Source organism: Hypomesus transpacificus, chromosome 22 (assembly GCF_021917145.1).
Source record: "Hypomesus transpacificus isolate Combined female chromosome 22, fHypTra1, whole genome shotgun sequence".
In the NCBI taxonomy this organism is placed as follows: domain Eukaryota; kingdom Metazoa; phylum Chordata; class Actinopteri; order Osmeriformes; family Osmeridae; genus Hypomesus; species Hypomesus transpacificus.
In genome coordinates this window covers 4,363,737-4,384,892 of record NC_061081.1, presented here as the reverse complement: position 1 = coordinate 4,384,892, position 21,156 = coordinate 4,363,737, and the positions used below count along the sequence as shown (strand labels likewise).

Here is a 21,156-nt window from a genome sequence, read left to right as displayed (position 1 = left end):
ATATTTTCATTTATGTCAACCTTTGTATTAAATCACAGAGAGCATTCCCTATTCATAGACACACAAATGCAGTTTTGGCTGCTAGCAATATGGTAAACTGCACGCATTCATCTGGCAAAAAGAATATACATAATGTGTTACAGTTACACGATGTACAAATATTTTACATAGAGATCCTTTTGGTTCACTTTTTCACCTACCAGTTTGCTCAAAATGCACAAAAAAAAAAACATTAGTTGAGTGTGGAAAATATACTATTTGAGGGTGATTTTGGGTGGGTTAAAAAGGTGTAGGCTATTATAGGCTACATTCATCAATAGTTCACGCTACAGCAAATGCAGAATGACATCCGATATACCAAGTTACATCAGAAAAGTTAATTCGTAGCTACACTTGTCATTAGCCAGTCCTTTTCTTTGGGATAATACACTTATCCCAAACTATCAGCATATCAAGGGGGCGTGCCTCAAAGCCTGTCACACACACTGTGAAGATGAATGGAAGCTGATGCATTTGGGCTGAAAAAAATAATTAAGTTGAACAAGTTTGATCTCATCTCTCAAAAAAAGGTTTAATTTCAAATTCATATTTTCAAAGGAAAAACAAAACAAATATGTATACAAGAAAACCAGGAATTTAATTACAGTGTTGAACATTCAATTCCAATAGAAACCACAAATCCAGTAACTGTTGGGGCTTAGGGTATAATTGCTGCTGCATCACTGTAGACCAGGTAAACACACACACATTTCTACCCAACTGCATATCTTATGTACCCTTCAACTAAGATGTCATACAAATAACCATGATCATGACGACTCTCAGTGAAGTAGTAAAAAAGTGGTGATCACATCTTAATTGAGATCTTCCAGACATGGGTTCAACTATAATGCTAAATGGATGCATCAAAATAAACATTAATGAATACTTTGCAAAGAATATTCCCAGAACTGTAGGGTGTTATAGTTTTGACCATGAATGCAGAGCAGATATGTTGAGCAGTTGCCATTTATTTAACTATTGAACATTTGCCTACTCTGTCTGAAGACTCCCCGATGCAGTCTATCAACTGGCTTCGTCTTGTGTTACTAGAATTAATACAACTCTCTCAGTTATTATTTACATGCATGCTTACTTGTCATTTGTGCACTCTGCCCCCACACAGTTTAGATTAATCTCTTTAGTCTTACAAACGGAAACCTCAGCCTGAATGGGCAGCAGTATATAAAGCCTATAAAATCACATGGTTTCGCTTTGACCATAGAACCAGTAGATGGCTTTACTATAGGAAAACTACTGTCCAGTCATAGGGTACAGCCGTGATCTTTAAACGCTTTCTACAGTACATCTCAACTTCCTCTAGTCCTTGTAAGCATTTCAAAGGATCCATGATATGAAGAAAGGGAAACAACCAAAAAAGCAGAAAAGAAGGATTAAGATGATGATGACCCTGCCTTGATGTCACTCATCCCTGAGTGCTTTGACACAAAATATGGACAGTATGCATAGATGCATATCATGATGATTGGGATATAAGCCTACCTAGCTCACTCAAATACATAAGTAAAAGCTAGGTTCTACAGTATAGATCCAGATCTTCAGTGTTTACTCCTTTGAAAGATGGATAGAAATGATAGTTTTAGGTAGTTTAAGATAGTGGTAGGTTAGGGCCATAAACATTTAAATAATTGTCTTCTTTCATTACATTATTAAACTGTGCTTAAACCAAAAACGAATCTTTCTCCAAATACAAGAGTTAAAAAAGTTTTCATAACATCTTTCTGACTTTTCCAAAACTTCTATTATACGCGTACTGAGGATAAAGATCCTTCTACCCTGGGACTCCAACCCACCTCTAGTCCAACTGCTGTACTAGTATACTGCCCCCTAGTATACAGCAATCCCGGGCATAATAATAGTCTTTGCTGGCTTATACACTCCCATCCACCATTCTATCTCACAAGAATGCACAAAGTGAGAAAGATCTGCTACATTCAAACCTTTTGCTCTTGGCAGGAAAAGCATGTGGGTCTGATAAATAAAGAAAAACTGCCACAGTGAGTACAAACTAGGAGTACAAATAAGAACAAACCGCATTTGCCGCTGATTTGTCTACAAAGACCTTTTATTGCATCTAAGATTTATCATGGAGGTTGTAAATGTACTAGGGTTTTAGAGGACATAGAATGGAAGGACATGAATTAGGAAAAGGTGGAAATATCATTTATATATTCTCAAATAAGAATATGATAGATAGAAAGTCAATCTCTCCAAAATACAGAGTAAAAAACAAACAACCCATACACAAACTTGTGTCTCTTAACTGACTGGGGAAGAGGAAAGATGCTGAAAAAATCGAGTATCAAGTCAAAAACACAAGAACTGTCTTCACAAACTCTGTACCTGTGAGGATTCATAGGGCACATACCACCTCTTCAACATCACCTCTGGACTACCAGTGCCAACAGCAGGGACTTAGATGACAAGGATCTTGACCTCATCCTGCTCGTCAGGCCTGTAAAAGAACGGGATGCAGGGGTTGGCCCCTAAGAAAGGAGACGAGCGAGTGGGCCCCTGGGGGTTTTGGATCTCCTGCAGGAGCTTCAAGATCTGGCAGGCTGTAACATCCTCCCCCAGCAGGTGAGGGGGCTTGGGGGCAATCAACTCCACTGAGGGGACTTGGGTCTGGGTGAGGCTGATGCTGAACCCTGGAGCAGGATACGAGGCGGGATCAATGACAGTGCAGTGCTCCATTGCTTCTGAAAAAGGTGGAGGTTTTCCAGGTAATGAGATAAATGGGAACATGTTAATTGATTTTGTATGGGTTCTGAAATAGGCTGTGTATATGCAAGCTTTACACATCTGAAAAGCATTGTTTAGCAAAAGCCGGTAGCACATCTTCATTTTCTGTAGACTTTCATCCAACTGCATAATGTCATTTTACATGGATGTCAAAACAAACAGTTAGCCAAGTTAACTTATCAACGAGACGGTCAGAACAACTTTAGATTTCACAGCTATATGTGATTAGCAGAATGAAATACATGTGCGCTGACCCAAAGAAAACTAAATTAGGGATTTTTCATTGTGCAAGAGACATAATTATGACACCCTCTGGTGAAAAGGGGCCGTAATTTCAAAATGTTTAAAGATTGTAAAAATGCTGATTGTAAGCTTTCAAAAATGTATCATATATTGAAATCTGAAACTAGCTGAATAAGATACGCATAGCTGAATGTTGGTAAACTTGGAATGCTCTAGCAGAGAAATCCCCCTTGAAAGATTCTAGACTTTTTCACGCATTCAGACAGGGTGTTATTGTTTTTGTGTTAATCATTAGAAGCGCTGAGCGCCGGTTATTTCACTGTAGTAAAGAAAAAAAATATATATATCTTTGCACTAAAAGTCCAGGATCCTGCTTTGATTTATCCTAGATATGTGTTTTATCGCCCAGTAAATGTATGATTTTTTAAATAACAAAAGCTAGTTTAAAGCAATAGGGGTTATGTGCAACATTCTTCCCGGGTTCTACAAAACAGATGTAACTACTTCCAGCCGGCCGCTTTTGAGTTAAACACAGTGTAGTAAAGGCCACCTACTATAGCCGGTGTTTAAAGGAGCTACCCTTAATTACAATTTCCCATGTACACAGGATTGCCAAACAGACTTCCAGAGCCCCGAGTACCCTGGGGAGTACCCTTTTTTTTTTGCTCGCAGACGATTAAAACAGGTAAACGAAGACCGTACCTGTAGAAGTCCAAGTGGACTCAAAGAATGCAGTGTTTAGCAATCAACTGCAACAACTACCAGTGTGACAGTATTTATTTACAGGTCAATTTTGTCTGTAGCGTAATCTTATACACCTGCTAACTTTAATGTTTTTTTTTGGCCTAGTAGTAGGCCAGTAAACGTAATTCCTTCTAGGAACGATAGGTCCTAGCTATAGAAACCAGAATAATGATATGGATATGACACTAAATTAAAATGAGCTTCTTAAATTAATTTGCTGAATTCATATATTTCATTGATAACTTAGCACTAGTTGTGTAGCTATGTAACCTACTGTAACGTTGTAGTTAATGTGTAGAGCTAGTGTTAGTGCTACCTCCTGGGAAACGGTCTAACGTTAGGCTATTATAACGTTATATGAACTCATCACTTTATTCCTGTCACACTTAGCCTAATGTAGAGAGTAATACAACTTATAAAATCCTTGAACTTCCCTGTCAATATAAGTTATTTGGATTACCTAGCGCTGCAGATGTGTACAGAAGTGAGAAGCAGAAACGATTACATCTGTTTTCCAGTTCGAACGCTGAGCGCTTTGCATAACCACTATTTTCCTCTGGTTGCGCATTTGGCAGTTTTTTCCCTGCCTTTCAAGGCTGCGATTCGCAGATGTCGCAAGGGCTCCCTTGCAAAAGTATGTAATTCAGATGGTTATAACCTAAATAAGATATATATATATATAGCAAACTATGTATAGCATAGGCAAAATTATGACAATTTAACTGAATTCTATGAAGTGCATTTCTTTCACTACATGGACATTTGTGTGTAGACAGGTAATGGCAATTCATGTTATGACAGTAGCGGCAACAATAATTGAAATGGTAAAATGAATGTAATATGAATGTTTTCTAAAGCGAATACACAACAAATAAATGCATTTCTGAAATATCAAGAGGTATGGTGTACCTAGAATCAAGTGAGTTACAATAAATGAGTGAGTATTCAACAATATATTTTTTCCTTTAAGAAGTCAGGATATTGGAAATTAAATACCTATCTGTTGCAAGACCCTAATGACTTTTTAGGCATTAAAGTAGGGTGACCAGATGTCCGGATTTTGTCCGGACAGTCCGGTTTTCCAGCCCTTTGTCTGTACCGCTGTTGCGTGTCCTCCTTTTCGCCCTTTTATCCTCCTTTTGGACCCTTCCTGCCCACCGTCGCAATTTACCACTCGCGTTGGCTTTTAGATGCCAAAAAGAAAGACCTTGAGAGCAGCAAAGATCAATATCATGCCTCTGTAAACTCTGTCGCATTGATATAAACGTGAGTAGTAGGGGGAAAGGGGCTTTAGAGCGCCATGCCTGCGCAACACAACGGCACAAGGATAATGTTAGTTCTTCCGGGCACTCTTCCTTCACATAATTTTTTGCTCGAACACAACAACAGCTGATGATAAAACAACCGCTGCTGAGCTGACCAAATTATATATTTTAATTTCTATTACAATTGAAATAGTTTGGGGAATGGTACCGTCTTATTTTCTTATTTATCTTTTGACTAAACTTGTCTCACCTAAGACAACAGAAAATCAGTGCACTTGTATTGAAGTATTACATTTGTATTCAAACTACAAATGTTGACTTACTAAAATGACAAATTAATTAAGACCCCCCATCCTCCCAGGTCAACAACTTTTTGGGTTTGTCCTCCTTTTTGGACCCAAGTGTCCTCCTTTTCAGGGTCATGCTTCTGGTCACCCTACATTAAAGGCATAATTTAATCTCAGACAAAACTAATATCTCTCAGACTTTCAATTGGGAATTGTTTAAATATGAGTGTAGTATATAAAGTGTGTTATACATTTCAGCAAAGACTTTTCAAAGTCAAAGGGATTACAATACGCATTATTAGTAAAATAAATCAATTGTATTACATGTGTAACCTCTACAAATGAAGTAGATAGGATATATTATATTAATTAACACATTCGACCCCAGTTTACATCAGCCTCCCAATCTGGTTATAAGAAGGGAAATAGCTCAAATAATATTGTTTGGTGTTTGACCTCTTAGGTTACTCAGAACGAGTCAACGATGAGGCTCTCACTTTTTTTTTTTTTACAAGGCATTCTATACAGTTGAGCACAACTTTATGTATCAAACTCTAAATAACTTTGACTTTGGCACAGTCTTGACTGTACATGCATTTTAAAATAATATCTCTAGTAGCACATCTTTGCCCGGTGGTACGTCTCCATGTTTTGTTATTCAAAGAGGTTTTAGACAAAGATGCCCTCTTTCTCCCTTTTTGTTTGTACTAGTAGCCTTTTAATAACCTCTTAATGATCCTGTCAAATTGGCCTAAACAAGGCATACCAAAAGTAAATCAAGCTGTTGTTGAACAATTTGGAATACATGCATGGTTGTGGTATCTGGCCTGTTGTCAGAATCCTATTAAGTGCTACTGGTTTTGAGTAACAGAAGCTTCCCTTCTGATTCCGATTCAATACAATGAAATGGAAATATTTTTTTCCGCCAGAATTCTTTTGTGCATACAGATGCCTGCAGATGCCTATAAGTGGGAGGTATTAGCTGGAAGGCACAATGAGACCATAGCATGAAGCCTTATCCAGTCCAAGTCCAAAGTAGATCATAATACCACTAAATGAATATTGTACACAGTGTACATCCAGGTGTTTTCTAAAAGTGCCCCATCATATCCCATATCCAAATCACTCATTATTGCTGTCACACAGCAACTGAAGCATAAATACATTGGTGTGCTTTTTCTGATTAATCAGTATTTATTTCTGATACTTCCCACTAGTAACCCCTGTTATTTTAATGTACGTTTCAGCTTTTATTTCCAGGTATTTACATCAGGATCTGATGCACAACTAAGAAAATATCACATTTTGTTTGAATCCACCCATTTGTCATGTGATCAAAAGTATTGGAACAGATATACTTAAAACATATTTAAGTGAATAAGACTTAATATTTAGTTGCAAATCCTTTGCTTTCAATAACTGCAGCAAGTCTGTGACCCATTGACGTCACCAAACTTTTGCATTCTTCCTTTTTGATGCTTTCCCAGGCTTTCACTGCAGCCTCTTTCAGTTGTTGTTTGTTTTGTGGGGTTCCTCCCTTCAGTCTCCTCTTAAGCAGGTAAAATGCATGCTCTATAGGGTTTAAGTCTGGAGATTGACTTGGCCAGTCTAATACCTTCCATTTCTTGCCCCTGATGAACTCCTTTGTTGTTTTGGCAGTGTGTTTTGGGTCGTTATCTTGCTGCATGATGAAGGCTCTGCCAATCAGTTTGGTTGCATCTTTCCTTAAATTGGCAGACAAAATGTTTCTGTAGACTTCCGAGTTCATTTTGCTGCTGCCATCATGTGTTACATCCTCAATGAAGATTAATGAGCCCGTCCCAGAAGAAGCCATGCAAGCCCAAGCCATGACATTACCTCCACCGTGTTTCACAGATGAGCTTGTGTGTTTGGGATCATGAGCAGTTCCTTTCTTTCTCCAAACTTTAACCTTTCCATCACTTTGGTAAAAGTTAATCTTTGTCTCATCAGTCCATAAAACTTTGTCCCAGAATTTTTGAGGTTCATCTCTGTACTTTTTGGCAAATTCCAGCCTGGCCTTCCTATTCTTCTTGCTAATGAGTGGTTTGCATCTTCTGGTGTAGCCCTTGTACTTTTGTTCATGAAGTCTTCTGCGAACAGTAGATAGTGATACCTTCACTCCTGCCATCTGGAGGTTGTTGCTGATCTCACTAACAGTTGTTTTAGGGTCTTTCTTTACAGCTCTCACAATGTTTCTGTCATCAACTGCTGATGTTTTCCTTGGTCTACCTGTTCGACGTCTGTTACTTAGTACACCAGTAGTTTTCTTCTTCTTCAGGACATTCCAAATGGTTGTACTGGCTATGGCCAATGTTTCTGCAATGGCTCTGATTGATTTTCCATCTTCTCTAAGACTCACAATTGCTTGTTTTTCACCCAAAGACAGCGCTCTGGTTTTCATGTTGTTTTCACCTCTGAATACAGTCTGCATAGACAAAACCTATCTTACCCAATCTGAACCTGAGTGTAGACATTCAGTGGTATTTATTGATTGAATAATGTATGTAATAGGACATACCTGGGCCACAAAACACACCTGTCAGTCACATGTTCCAATATTTTTGCTCACGTGACAAATGGGTGGGTTCGAACAAAAAGGTGATATTTTCTAATTTGTGCATCAGATCCTGATGTAAATACCTGGAAATGAAAGCTGAAACGTTGATCTCTGGTTTCACATTCATCGTTTGATGTCAAGCCCAAATGTTTTGCAGTCTACTGTATTTGAGTTGGATGTACTTTTATTTATTTGCATAACTTTGTATTATTTTTTCTACTTTTAAGTTAAAGGTTATACCCTTAAAGCTGTATATTGCCGTTTTCAGGATTTCATTGGCTATACGGTCTGCCAGTTAATTTATGAACCAATTGAAGCCATGTCAAAAAAAAAATACAAAGAAAGAGGAGGTGGATGGGGCAGTGTCGTAAATAATTTTGCCAGTTCCCGTGTATAGTGAAAATAAATCAGAGTCTCGAAGTGAAGAAAATCCTAAATCCGTACAAGTCAGAAATAAACAAAGTCCAAAGGTTGAAAATTATTTTAAGTGTTGACCCGTCAAAAATCAGGCTAAGTCCAAACATTGAAAATTATTCTAAGTCCAAACCAGTCAAAAATCAGGCTAAGTCCAAACAGATGCACTGAAACTCAGAGTATTGATGCAAAGGTTTATTCCAACACAGAGTAAAAAAAAAAGGTATCCAAGTGAGTAAGCTTCCAAGAGCAGAATGGCAAGTTCTCTCCAAACGTCCTCTTATATACTGTATTTTCTGCCTATTATTTGTGTAATTTTTTTGCTATTGGTACAACACTGTTGGTCACAGATACATTATGCATCCTCACATTATTGGTACCTTTCTGTTGATGACCATTTCTACGCTTTGTCACCCAATTGGCCCCTATACTAGGGTTTCTGATTACAGAAGTTGTGTCACGTTGGCATCTCTGTCCTTACATAAATCTGACCATGTCCAGGCTCGTGTTGGGTGCACACACATCTTAGGCTGTCTTCTAGTTGGTATGGGATGCTTGTGCTTTATAAACATAGGAAACCCCTAGACACAGACCTAGGCCTGACCTGGGTGACAGTTTCAGACTTGGTTTGGAGGAGTTTTCCTGCAGGTCGGCCATATGTCTACATTCTAATTTACGGCTAGGCCTCTGCATTCCTTTGAGTGGTACTTCCCTATCCTCCTTTGCTAAAACCAACGTTTCACACTTCTATTGTTTTTACTCAGTCAGAGCTTAGCATCATATTTCCCATAATACAACTTAGAGTATAATATAAGGAATAACTGAGACATTCACTTTTCAATTAGATAGTTCCATAAATGTAACCCATCTCAATCATTTTCAGCAGGGTGACGTAATTTTCTTCATCAGCAGGACAAACCGATTTTGGGAGGCACCTGGTTGGCAATGTAACCACTGTTCCATTTATGTTGGATTTGTCCAATTGACTGCCATAAACTGACTTTTAAATCGTAAGACCCTTTTTGTGTAAGAAATTAAGACCTTTTAATATAGGAGCAGTGTACAGAGTACATATTTTAAGTTTACTTAAACAAGCAGTTTAGGAATTTTAATGAACAAATCAACTTCTGAAACAGGTACTGAGATTTTTCTGATTTCAAAAGTCTAACACGGATCTTCAACTGTTGACTCTTGACTCTTTATGAAATATATCTACACAATATATATTGTGTATTGTTTTCCAAGGCTGGGTCTAAAGGGTCTTGTATTTTACTTCATCCCTTTATGTAAATTCAAATATTTGTGCTGCAATTGACACTATTTGATTTAATTGCAAATAGAGAGGTAAGGCGAAGTATATTAAAAGAAAAACAATAATTAGAAGTGTTTTGGAGGAGGTTAAATGCTGTAGATCGGTGTTTCCAAACCGGGGTGCCGCGACACCCTGGGGTAACGTCTGATGAGAACAGGGGTGCCGTGTAAAAGTCCTTCAACAGAATTCGATTTTTTTTTACTACTATGTCGGCAGAAAATTGAGCGACACAGTTGGCCGGCCCCCCTTTCCCCAAGGCCGGTTGGTCTACTCCAAATGAACGTCTGTGCAGCCCTTACCCCACCCCCTTTGTCTCGCTTACACATCGAAAACCAGACTAAGAAACTAAGGGGCTGAAAAATAAGAGACAAAAAGACATCATCTTCACTAGACAACGTTTTACCAATTGAAAAACTGCGTTAAGTTAAAAAATAATAATAAAAAAGAATTTTGCGCTCAATTAAAGGCCCAAAAATGTATCTTGTGTGCCATGCGCACTCGCATGAACTGTCAAACTCCCTAACTTGCATTACATCAAACACAGAATGTGGATGCAATGGCAGGGCAGCTGTGGTGGCGTATACGGGGGCTGGTTCTGGTGGGCCAGTCTGGATAAAAGTCCAGGGCCTATTTTTACTCCCAGTCCGTCCCTGCCTTCAACGAATTTTCCTTGTAGCTGACTGACATTAGTGGGCACGCACGCTCAGCTCTTGGCAAATGTTCGATTCGTAGATGGTAGTGATAGTTAACTTCATTAAGGCACGCCCACTTGAGAGGCGTCTATTTTCGATTGTATGCGAGAAAATGGGAGAGGAACATCAGAGCTGGCATCGATGGCTATCACGCGGCAAGGTTTAGCATGACTCTACGAACTGAGGGAAGAGTTATAAACGTTCCTCAATCAGGAGAATTCGGGATATGCAAAGTGAAGTCCTTTTCATTAAGGGGGGGGGGGGTGACTGAAAAAAGGTTGGGAAACACTGCTTTAGATTGGTATATGATCAACAGCATCTTCAAAATGTATTGGATCAAGGCCTGTTTCGGAAGGAATAATTCTATTTGGTTCCTTATCCAAAATAAAATAAAAAAATTGGTGGTTAACATTTTCAACTTTCTTGTGATTTCAAATGTACTAAACTCACTATTCAAGTATCCAAATTCCATAAACAGGCTTTGGATGCATGAAAATTAGCCTATTAACAAAATGTTTCTCCCCACTCGAGTGTCATCAGAAACAAATATATTATTTAAAAACTAAACTATTTTTAGGATATACTGATTTAACCAAGGTTTAATTTGTGTTACATAGTTACTAAACCAGTCAGTTGACCTGTAGTTGTAATGAATTAATGAATTAACCCTTTGTACATTGTTTTCGAGTGTGCGGCTAGAAGGTCCCCGAATTTGTCTGTGACATATTAAAATAGAATATTCCTAAAATATAGCATTTAGCATAATTAGCATTTATCTGTGTTTGATCTATGTTCAGGGATGCAAACACATGTAAGGTCAAAAAAGAGAGGTAATTGAAGCCCTCGCCCCGTGGCAAATATCCATATAATTACATTGCCACCAACCCCCTGACATCCCTGGCCCACCCCTATATGCATATAGAGTTAAATTACATTCTGAAGATCAAAATACACCGACACTAATTTGTAACATTCAATTTCATTTTTTATTCCGAGACATAAACTCTTATTAAATTGTCTAGCACTTCTTCTGGTTTTATTCCTCCTTCCTCTTCTTCCCGGCCACCTTTAAGGGCACTAAATGTTGATGATCCTAGCCAACTCCTTCAGCTGAGTAACAGCCTGGGAATGGCCCCTCACCACAAGATCAATGGAGGACAAGGCCTGTAGGTTCTTACTTTTGAGAGGTAGTTTGTTCTACTTGCCACAAGCTGTGTATTCCTTGGTCACCTTCTTAATAAAATCCATGACAGTAGGAGATTTTTTAAGACTGCAAGGGAAGCTCGACTTTTCCTAAAACAGGGGTACTTAATTAGAAACTCAAAAGGTCCACTCACCAAATTTTCATTCAGTCCAGGGTCCGGAACGGACCATGGTTTATTTTTCTGGCCCTTACCTCTCCCATTGACTCCCATTCAAAATTGACTTAGGTTTAGGAGGGCACAGTGCCCGTGCCCCTGGGCATCTTTCTCCCATAGACCAGCGTTGTGTGGGTAATTTAGTTCAAAGTGTCTATGCTTTTTGTCATAGTGACATTTTATGTTAGCTCTACCACTTTTGACAAGGGCAACCGTCTCATTGCAGATTAAACACATCGGTTTTGTGCTCCCCACCGGCAACACAAATGCGGAAGGAAGAAACAGGTAGGCTAGCTACCGTCAGCAAATCGATTAGCTTGCGTTGTTGCGAAGGACACACACAACCTGCGTTACCCACACAGAGGTTGCGGCCAACGTTGAGTGAGTGTGTTGTCATGGTGATTAGTTATTACAGCTCCTGATTGGAGCTTTAGATTGGACACGGAACATATAAAGCTATATATCTGGTAGGAAAAAAATATAGGCTATAGCACAAAATCACGGATCAATGAATTGTGTCTAGGTATTGCGGTCCGCATCCGGACCGGAGTCCGTTTATTGAGTACCCACCGCAGACAGTAAAAGATACGCAGCAAGAAGAAACACCAGTGGTTCACGTTTGCGCGCATAGGCTACTGTTGATTTGCTTATTTCATATTTACTTGTTCGGTGGACGCAATCCAGAATTACTGTTGGTGCAATTATAATCAGACCCCCCCCCCCCCTAAAAAAATCTCTTCGGATCAGCACGATTCAGCACGATTCAGGCAAGTCAACCAAACTGACGTGAAAAAAGCGGGAGGCGACGGAAAGCGCGCCGTTTGCATCCCTGTATGTTGCACCTCGTATCAGTGACACCCATTGGTTATTTGTTAAATATCCCACCGCTTCGTGATGTATTGCTTCCGGGACTGACAAAACTTTCTATACCTTCAAAACTGTTTGGTTTGCTTTAACTCCTCAGGGAAACCTTTCTGTTGAGTAAAGTATATATGCCCACAAGTTAAAGGCAGGGTAGGCAATGTGGTTGAAAATGATTTTTTGTAATATCTGCCAAAAGTAACTTCATGTCTTTATAGCAACCAATATATCTAAAGGTTTGACGGTAATCTAAAATAATTCCGGCATCTGTGGACGTTGCAATGCTGTAATAAACACAACCAATCGTTAAGGGGTACCCTGACTAGTGATTTGACAGGCTACTTGTCTACCTACCTGCGTGCACTCTGTCCCTCCACTCAATGTTGGTTACTGCTTTGATATTTTAGTTTGAATCATGTCAAACAGAAGCTAAAATAGCTAGCTTTGCAAAACTTGTCTAACCCAGCTTTAAACACATACTATTGATGATGATATTGATATGTCAATTGATGATCTTGAGATGAAAGCATGAACTGTTGTTGTATTCCACAAGCTGATGTTTTTTCTATCTAGCTCGTTGTAAAGGATATAATTCAAGTAGGAAGCAGTTGCTAACTTGCTATGTTGCGTAGCTAGTCGTATTATAACAAACACATTAATGCAGACATCCAGTCTAAATGGATAGATGTGCATAGTTTTGTGACCTCTTGCTGGCTTCCATCTATTGTAGGTCCGGGTTCTTGCAGGTTTCAGTAAGTCAAATATTTAAATTTAAGATCTACACGAGGCATTACCAAAAATAATTTTAAATCAAAGAAATTCTGAAAAAATGAATTCAGTCATTGAAAAAGCATACATTTAATTTACAGATAAAGCAATCACATTAGTAACCGAATTGAATATTTTTTGGGCAGAGTTCCAAGCGTTTCTGGAAATGAACGAGGGTAAACTCGTGGGAGTCAGATGGCTTAGCGGTGAGGGAGTTGGGCTAGAAATCAGAAGGCTGCCGGATCGAATCCCCGCCATGCCAAATGACGTTGTGTCCTTGGGCAAGGCACTTCACCCTACTTGCCTCGGGGGGAATGTTCCTGTACTTACTGTAAGTCGCTCTGGATAAAAGCGTCTGCTAAATGACTAAATGTAATGTAAATGTAAACATTTTTTTTGACCTGACAAGACCTCGGATGAAAATCTGGCAGTTTTTAAGACGTTTTAAGGCCTTAAATGTAAAGTTCTGAATTCGAGACTTTTTAAGACCCCGCGGGAACTCTGGTACACCATTTGGTTTGCATTATCAACTGAAAAGGCTACATACTTTACCCATACATGGTCAGTGTTGGGGGTAACGCGTGATCAGATTACATTTGTCTGTAACATCACTGTTGATAACTTCAGTAATCGCATTACAGTTACTTGCTTTACTGCGATCTGCATAGCCTTGTTATGCTTGACAACTTTGTCAGTTTTGTGGTACTAAAACGCATAAGAGAGAGATATTGTGTATGTCCTCATTATAATAACAATTTGCATTGATTTGGGCATATATATGGTACATATATTGTTATTTGGCAAGTGCATCTCATGTGATGTTACAAAGTAATCCAAATAGTGTAACAGATTTTGAAGGCTTTCATGTATATAGCAAACAAAATATCAACATCGGTGGTCAGATGGCTGAGCGGTTAGGGAGTCGGGCTATTAATCAGAAATTTGCTGGTTCAATTCCTGGCCCAACAGAACTGGCCCCCATATACGCCACCAGAGCTAACCTGCTAATGCAAGCACATTCTAAGTTTGATGTGATGCTAGTTCAGGAGTTCGATAGTTAATGCGAGCATGCCAATGTTTTTGGCCTTTATTTGAGCGTAAAATATTTTTTCGAGTTTTGTGTAAAATAAACATAGCCGTTTTTCAATTGGTAAAACCTTGTCTAGTGAAGGTGATGTCTTTTTGTCTCAATTTTTCAGCCCCACCCTTACGTTTCTTAGCCTGGCTATTATTTTAAATTCTCGTGCTGTCAGAGGTTGCTGCAGCACCCTCAGCACCACTAGTGCCCGCGGCCATGGGTATTCCCTCTCCACTGAAATACAAAACTTAGCCAGTGTCTTGGCTGAGAACGCTGCCTTTAATGTTCGGTCGCTTGACATGTCAACTAATGCGTCCTCCTGGTTGGATGTCAGATGGTTTGCCGTACTTACAGTGAATGGAAAAAAGGCTGATTGCTTTTTTATGTGCATGCATTAATTTAAATACTATTTTTTATTTGTTAAAATGTTGGCTAAAATATGTTATTTCTAATTGTTTTAAAATGTTCCTTGATTTCTGGAAATCATCTCGCAACCCCCCCTCGCTGTCTAACGACCCCCACTTTGAGAACCACTGGTATAGTTAATCAATTATTGTTCCCATTCTCCATTAGCTGCCTGTATAAAGTGTGAAAAAGGTCAAAGTCTTTCAAGGGGATTTTCTTCACTAGTTGATTTCAGGGGTCCAACATTCAAGTAAGCATTTCTACTTAAAGATCCAGTTAAGCAAATTCCATGATTTGCTTCTCAGTACATAACATACGTGTGAATTGAGTTCCTGAAAGCATGTGCAAAGCGCGATAACTTTGTTGCACTAAAATGTGGAGTTGGACCATTGAACAGTTTCTCTTCTGTTTTCAGCTCAGGTTTTGTATAGGCGGAGCCAAACCACGACCTATCTACGTCATAGCGACCTATCTACGTCAGATCACAGACGGTTGCATTCGGTTACTCAGCTGGTACGATAAAAAGACAAAGTAATTAATACATAAAACACTCAGACTGCAAGTAGGTCTGTTCTGATATCTGCCATTGATTTAGCTAGTGTTGCTGTTGTTGCTAAATTCAATGAATTTGAGGGGGCGGAGATTCAGGTCATTCTGGCGACATGCCCCCCCAGTCTCAAGCAGAGAAGACTGCTGATTTCCTCACGATTTCAAAGCCTTTAACATACTTGTCTGTGTTTTTTTTTCAGTCGAATTTGAATGGGTAGTTCACAACTGTGGTGTGATAAACTTAAAAATTATTTTCAATTCCACTTTACAGGATCTTTAAAATATTTTCAAATTACAATGGATGATACTTTATTTTACATACAAAATTTATTATCTGCACTTTCATAAAAGATGACCATCACCAACATGCAGAACAAAATACAAGTGTGGTCAACTTGCAATTCTTTCAGACAAGGGGGAAATTCCATTAAATAAATCCATGACGATGTTAATGCTGTTGCAAGTGGAAGTTGCAAGATAGTATGTGCTAATGTATGTACCTGGCCTGTTCAGCTCCATGCGGCTCTGAGCAAAGGGATCCTCTCTTGCCTCTTCTCCACCAGGCAGTGGGTTGGGGTTGGCTATGGCACTGAAGTCTGTTATGGTGGCTAAGTAGCGACTGTACCACTCGTTCCTCTCCCCCACCAGACGCATCACCAAGTCCTGCAGCTCCAACAACTTGGCCTGCAGTGGCAGATGTGCAAAATTTTATAGTGAACTGTAATGCTATTCAAGTACATTTTTCCATTATTGCATTTTTATGAGTTGCGCAAATGATATTTCTGTGGTTGAGCAGGTTAGCAATGGATACCATTCAGCTCCCTTTTCTTTAAAAGAGGTGCATGTGTGTATTGGAACCATACTTTCATCTCTTCTTTGTCTTGGGCAAGGATGCTGATGCACTGCTCCTTTTCGATGTGTCTCTGCTTCATGATGGCTCTTTGGTTCTGGTACAAGGCTATGTACTCCCCTATTCACACACACACACACACACACACATTCATTTAGAAACGTGAGAGTGTGAGATTAGGAGTAATAAGAATTTTGTAACATTTTCAACATGAATGCTGTATTTTAACCAGTTGTGATTACAGGAACAAACAATTCCCTCTTATTGCAGGTAAGATGAGCCATGCCACAGCCAACCAACAGAGGACAGGACAACAGTCTTCATCATGTGTTGGTTATAGGGGTGGAACAGTACACTGAAGTCACGGCCCTATTTTGGCCATTTGTATGTGTATCTAAAGGCTGGTTAAGCACTGTAGGGAGGAGAAGTTGGACAGTTTTGTTTGTCTCGTTCCAATGATTGGCGCCCCTGGGTGATGACGTCAGATATTTTTTCATATTTTGTCATTTAGCACACGCTCTTATCCAGATGCGTTATATGCGTTAGCATGTGAAATGTATATCAACTCCCCACCTCCATCAGAGACACAGACTGTCTCTCCACCTTCAAGAGAAGGCTCAAGACGCACTTGTTCCGGGAGTACAACGGTACTTAGGAATGGTTTGCTGAACCAAATGCTAGTTTCCTCAAGGATCACAATGACTCTTGCTTAGAGACTTGTTGCTCTTGTTGGTTAATGGTAGCTGATTCAAACAGTTGTATTCGCTGCGAAATATTCTATTTTAGTTAATATTATTTTTATTTTACTGTTGCTTGCTTTTCTACAGGTACAGTTGCACTTAGAGATTCATGTTGTTTAATTGCAACTTGCTTAACTACATGCTCTTATGGTTTTTCCCTTTGGCACTTATCTTTTGGTTGTTCGCAATGTATGCTTCTTGTTTTGGTTACCCGCAATGCTTTGGGGCTATCTTGTTGTTATTATCAGTGACCTATGCACTTTGTAAAGCTCTCTCTTGGAAGTCGCTTTGGATAAAAGCGTCTGCTAAATGAATACATGTAAATGTATTTCCACTCACATACCCCCCAACTGCTGAACAACGCCGACACATAGTGCTTGTCTTATCCACCACTCTCTCGCCTGTACTACTGTAACTGAATGGGAAACCAAAGTTTTCCCAAACTTGCGAACTTAGAGGCCGGCGGGTCCTCCATCTCTTGTGGGTCGCCACCACTCGCCATACTTGTCCTTAATGCTGCTGGACTTCTCTGACTCACGGCGGCGCCAATCAGAGCTTCAGAGCTAAAGCGGGGCAACAGATTAGGTGTCCCTAAAGAACAGAAGTATCTAAAAGTAGTTCCGCACACATTGATTAATTTGAATGCAAGCGTACAGTTTAGGTTCAATACGAATACATGTACCGTTCCACCCCTAGAAGGTTAGGTGGCTTTGATAGTCTATATTGTTGAAGTGTTTCTGCTGAATCCATTTTTGTTCTTAACCTCATTCATCACGTAAAAAGAAACAGAGAAATGAAAACAGATCAACGCTAGATTTAGGTATGAACACAGCGTGCTGGTAACATGTTGTCATTGATATTTTTGAAGATATCCACCCATTTGTATACTATGGTACTTTGTACCATATTCCTTCGATTAAACGCCGCCCTCAAATAAACAATGCACCAAAAACGAACATTGTGAAAATAAACGCTGCACCAAAAAAATCTGACAACGGTTATTTAATAGGTTAAATTAAAACACTATTTATTACACAAGTAAATCACAAGTGTACTATAATTCCCTTGAAGCACTGGCAGACACGAGTGGCTTTCTTGCTACATGTTTATTTGAAGCTGTTTCTCCAAATCCACCGTGAAAAATAAACCCACAGAATAACGAGAAAATAAAGACCACATTAGCTTAATATGAATATACAATGACATGCGCAGCATGTAAATAATGTTCATCAAAGTGAAATACAGACAAAACATACCTCGTGCAACTTTTTTATTTTTAAAGCTTAAGTGTACGAACGTTTTGGCATGCTGCTTCAGATTTCTTCACAATGTAGACACGCGCGGCTTCAATTTTACACTAAGCTACAATTCAATAAATCTCTCTTAGTAATTAAACGTGGCCCTCAAATAAACGCCACCCTCGAATAAACGCTGCACCAAAAATTATCATTGTGTAATAAACGCTGCACCGTTGAATCGAAGAAATACGGTATATGACTGGTATCAAATGATTAAGTTAACTTGTTACACTTCATTGCAGACTTCTATAAGGATGTTACATGGGAGTTAAACAATATATGGACACAATCTGTTTTGTGCACAGATTGATCTCATAAGCTCTTTGGACACAATTATTTGTGTTACATTAAATTATTTATTGTAACAATTCACTTTTTAATTATTTAGGCACAAATCTTCCTCCATACTTTGTAGCAGCACTCATAGCAAGACTACTAGTGGTTAACTGGTCTAGGTCGCTACCTATTGACTTACAAGCCTTCCCACTAGATTGGAATGGTATACTGAGGCATTTAAATGTCTGAATAAAGAAATGGTTGTCGGTGTCAAAATATTAATCTTAGTCCCGATTGCATTGCTTGTATCCGTGAAAGTGTTCCGTTTGACGGTTTAGGAATTATTTATTTTATTTTTTTCGGAGAAAAGTAAAGCTAACGGTGGCTAACTAGCAACCACGGTCACAAACGTAAATAACTTCATAAAAACATGTGTGATTACCTATAGTAAAACATTAGTTTAGCTTATTAACTTCTGGGAGATAGCTAGCTATCAAAAACAGCAAGACAGCTGCAAAGGCAAGGGTGATAACATTTATTTAGCACTAGCGTTGCTGCTACTGTATCCCTGCCTGTGTTTGCGCTGTTGCTCAGCAAGTAGCCTATCGTGTCGTGGTGTGGGAGGACTGATCGACAAGCGCATCATACATTTAAGACATTTAGCTAAGACTTGCATGTACAGTAGTTAGTCTGGAGCCCTGCTCTGCAAAAATCCTCAGCATTTTTGTTTTGCTTTTCCCTCCATAGTACCAAACTCGTACCGAACCGTGATGTCTGAACCGCGGTATGAACCGAACCGTGACTAAAGTGTACCGTTCCACCCCGAGAGAGGACCTAACTGGGCTTTCAGAGCAGGAGTGGAATCTGCCAGGCAACCCAGAATTAAAACCTCTGTTTTATCCTCATTTAACTGCAGAAAGTTATTTGTCATTCACCTCTTTGTCATCTACACATTCCAATAACACATCAAATGAAGCAGTGTTGTCAAGCCTTACTGGAAGGTAAAGCTGAAAATCATCTGCATAGCAGTGATATGAAATGTTATGCTTCTGAAAAATGAGGGCCAAGGGGAGCATATAAAAGGAAAACAATAAAGGTCCCAAAATAGATCCCTGGGGCACACCAAACAGAGCAGGTGCAGATGACAAGGAACAATTTCCTAAATTTACAGAAAAAGTCCTCTTTTCGAGGTAGGAAGCAAACCATTGTAATACAGTGCGCCCCTGACACCCACCATGTATTCTAGCCATTTAAGAATAATGTTGTGGTCAATGGTCAGATTATATCAACTAACTGAGTGTAAGAGACAGGTTTAAAGTTTGACAGGCAACTCATAGAACAGGAAAGTTGCAAGTGACATGGTTCAGAGGGAACAATGGAGCTTCTAATATCATCAATTTTTGAGTGTTTTTTTTTTTTTTTTTTTTTTTTATCTTCACAAAGCTCAAAAGAGGCCTCAGATAGAATAGTCGTAGTCGGGTTTAGAGTAGAGTCAATCGTATCAAACAGGACTTTTGATCACTTTACGTTATCAGAAATTAATTGAGAAAATACATTTTGCCTTCTTTACTGCTGCTTGATAGTTGAACAGACTTGGGCCGAATCCCAATACTCCCCCTTACCCCTTCCCCTTAGTTTTGCGCGTTCCTGTGAGAGCTAGAGGTGTCCCAATACTCTTTTGGAGCTAGGGGAAGGGCTAAGACTAAGGGGTATACACCCCTTAAAACCAAGTAAGATCGGGAGCTTACTTGAAACCTAGGGCTATGTGAAAACTGCGCGACCGGCAACAATGGCGACCAAATCATCCAGAGAGTCCGATAAATGTAATATTTTCGGCTTAATTAATTGATAAAAAAATTATGACAGTCTTGTTTTGTGTTATATACAGTCATGAACATATATATTTGCAACCATTTTCCTAATTGAAACGTTTCTAAAAATCGCTAGTTTGGTACGCTAATGTTACAGTTCTGAATTGCACAACAGTCCCGCATTTCTTTGACTAGCATGTCTACAGTTCTAAATAAACTCCATTAGCAGCGAATTTCGTTTAATATCAGTGCATAACACTACTTGCTTTGGAGATATCGATATGTGCTAGATGACGTACCTGTAACTAAGTGGCGTCCCATTTCCTAGGGCTATGTAGCCCTTACCCCTTACTTTCGAGGGCTAGGGGTAAATTAAGGGGAAGGGGTAAGGGGGAGTATTGGGATTCGGCCTTTATTTTAAAATCTCAAAAGAAATCTGTAGCCTATCTTTTTGCCGCTTTTCGACACGTCTGAAAGCGCGGGTGACATCATTTTAACCACGGCTGACCAGCAACTTTCATATTTTTACACTTAAGCAGAGCAACAGCGTCCATAGATATAGACGATGCTTTATAACATCTCAGTCAAGCATCAGCATCTGTTTCATTCAGAAAATCATACAAAAAAAATGTTCAGAAAACAAATTTGCAGTGTTTGAATGAATAGCTCGAGAGAGACCTGAAGGCCAAGTAGAAGACGGGAGAAAGCATTCAGATTCAAACAAAATAGGATAATGGTCAGAGACACATGCATCAATAACCTCCAGATTTGAAATAAAAAAAACATGAGACAGAACCAAATCTAGTGTTTGACCCAAATTGTGAG

At 39.2% G+C, this 21,156-nt stretch overlaps 1 protein-coding gene across 4 annotated transcripts in view; it reads right to left on the bottom strand.

Moving 5' to 3' along the window:
* Nucleotides 1–550: 550 nt before the first annotated feature.
* Nucleotides 551–21,156, bottom strand: part of golga2 (golgin A2) — a 96,019-nt gene continuing 75,413 nt past the window's right edge. For 3 of the 4 annotated variants that reach the window (XM_047044679.1, XM_047044677.1, XM_047044676.1), the window contains 3 exons: nucleotides 16,220–16,326; nucleotides 15,857–16,040; nucleotides 551–2,759 (listed from right to left, as the gene is read on the bottom strand). In XM_047044679.1, coding sequence (XP_046900635.1) covers nucleotides 2,476–2,759; nucleotides 15,857–16,040; nucleotides 16,220–16,326 — 575 coding nt within the window. In that variant the 3' untranslated portion in view covers nucleotides 551–2,475. The remainder of the gene's footprint in view (nucleotides 2,760–15,856; nucleotides 16,041–16,219; nucleotides 16,327–21,156) is intronic. The other variant, XM_047044678.1, reaches the window with a different exon arrangement.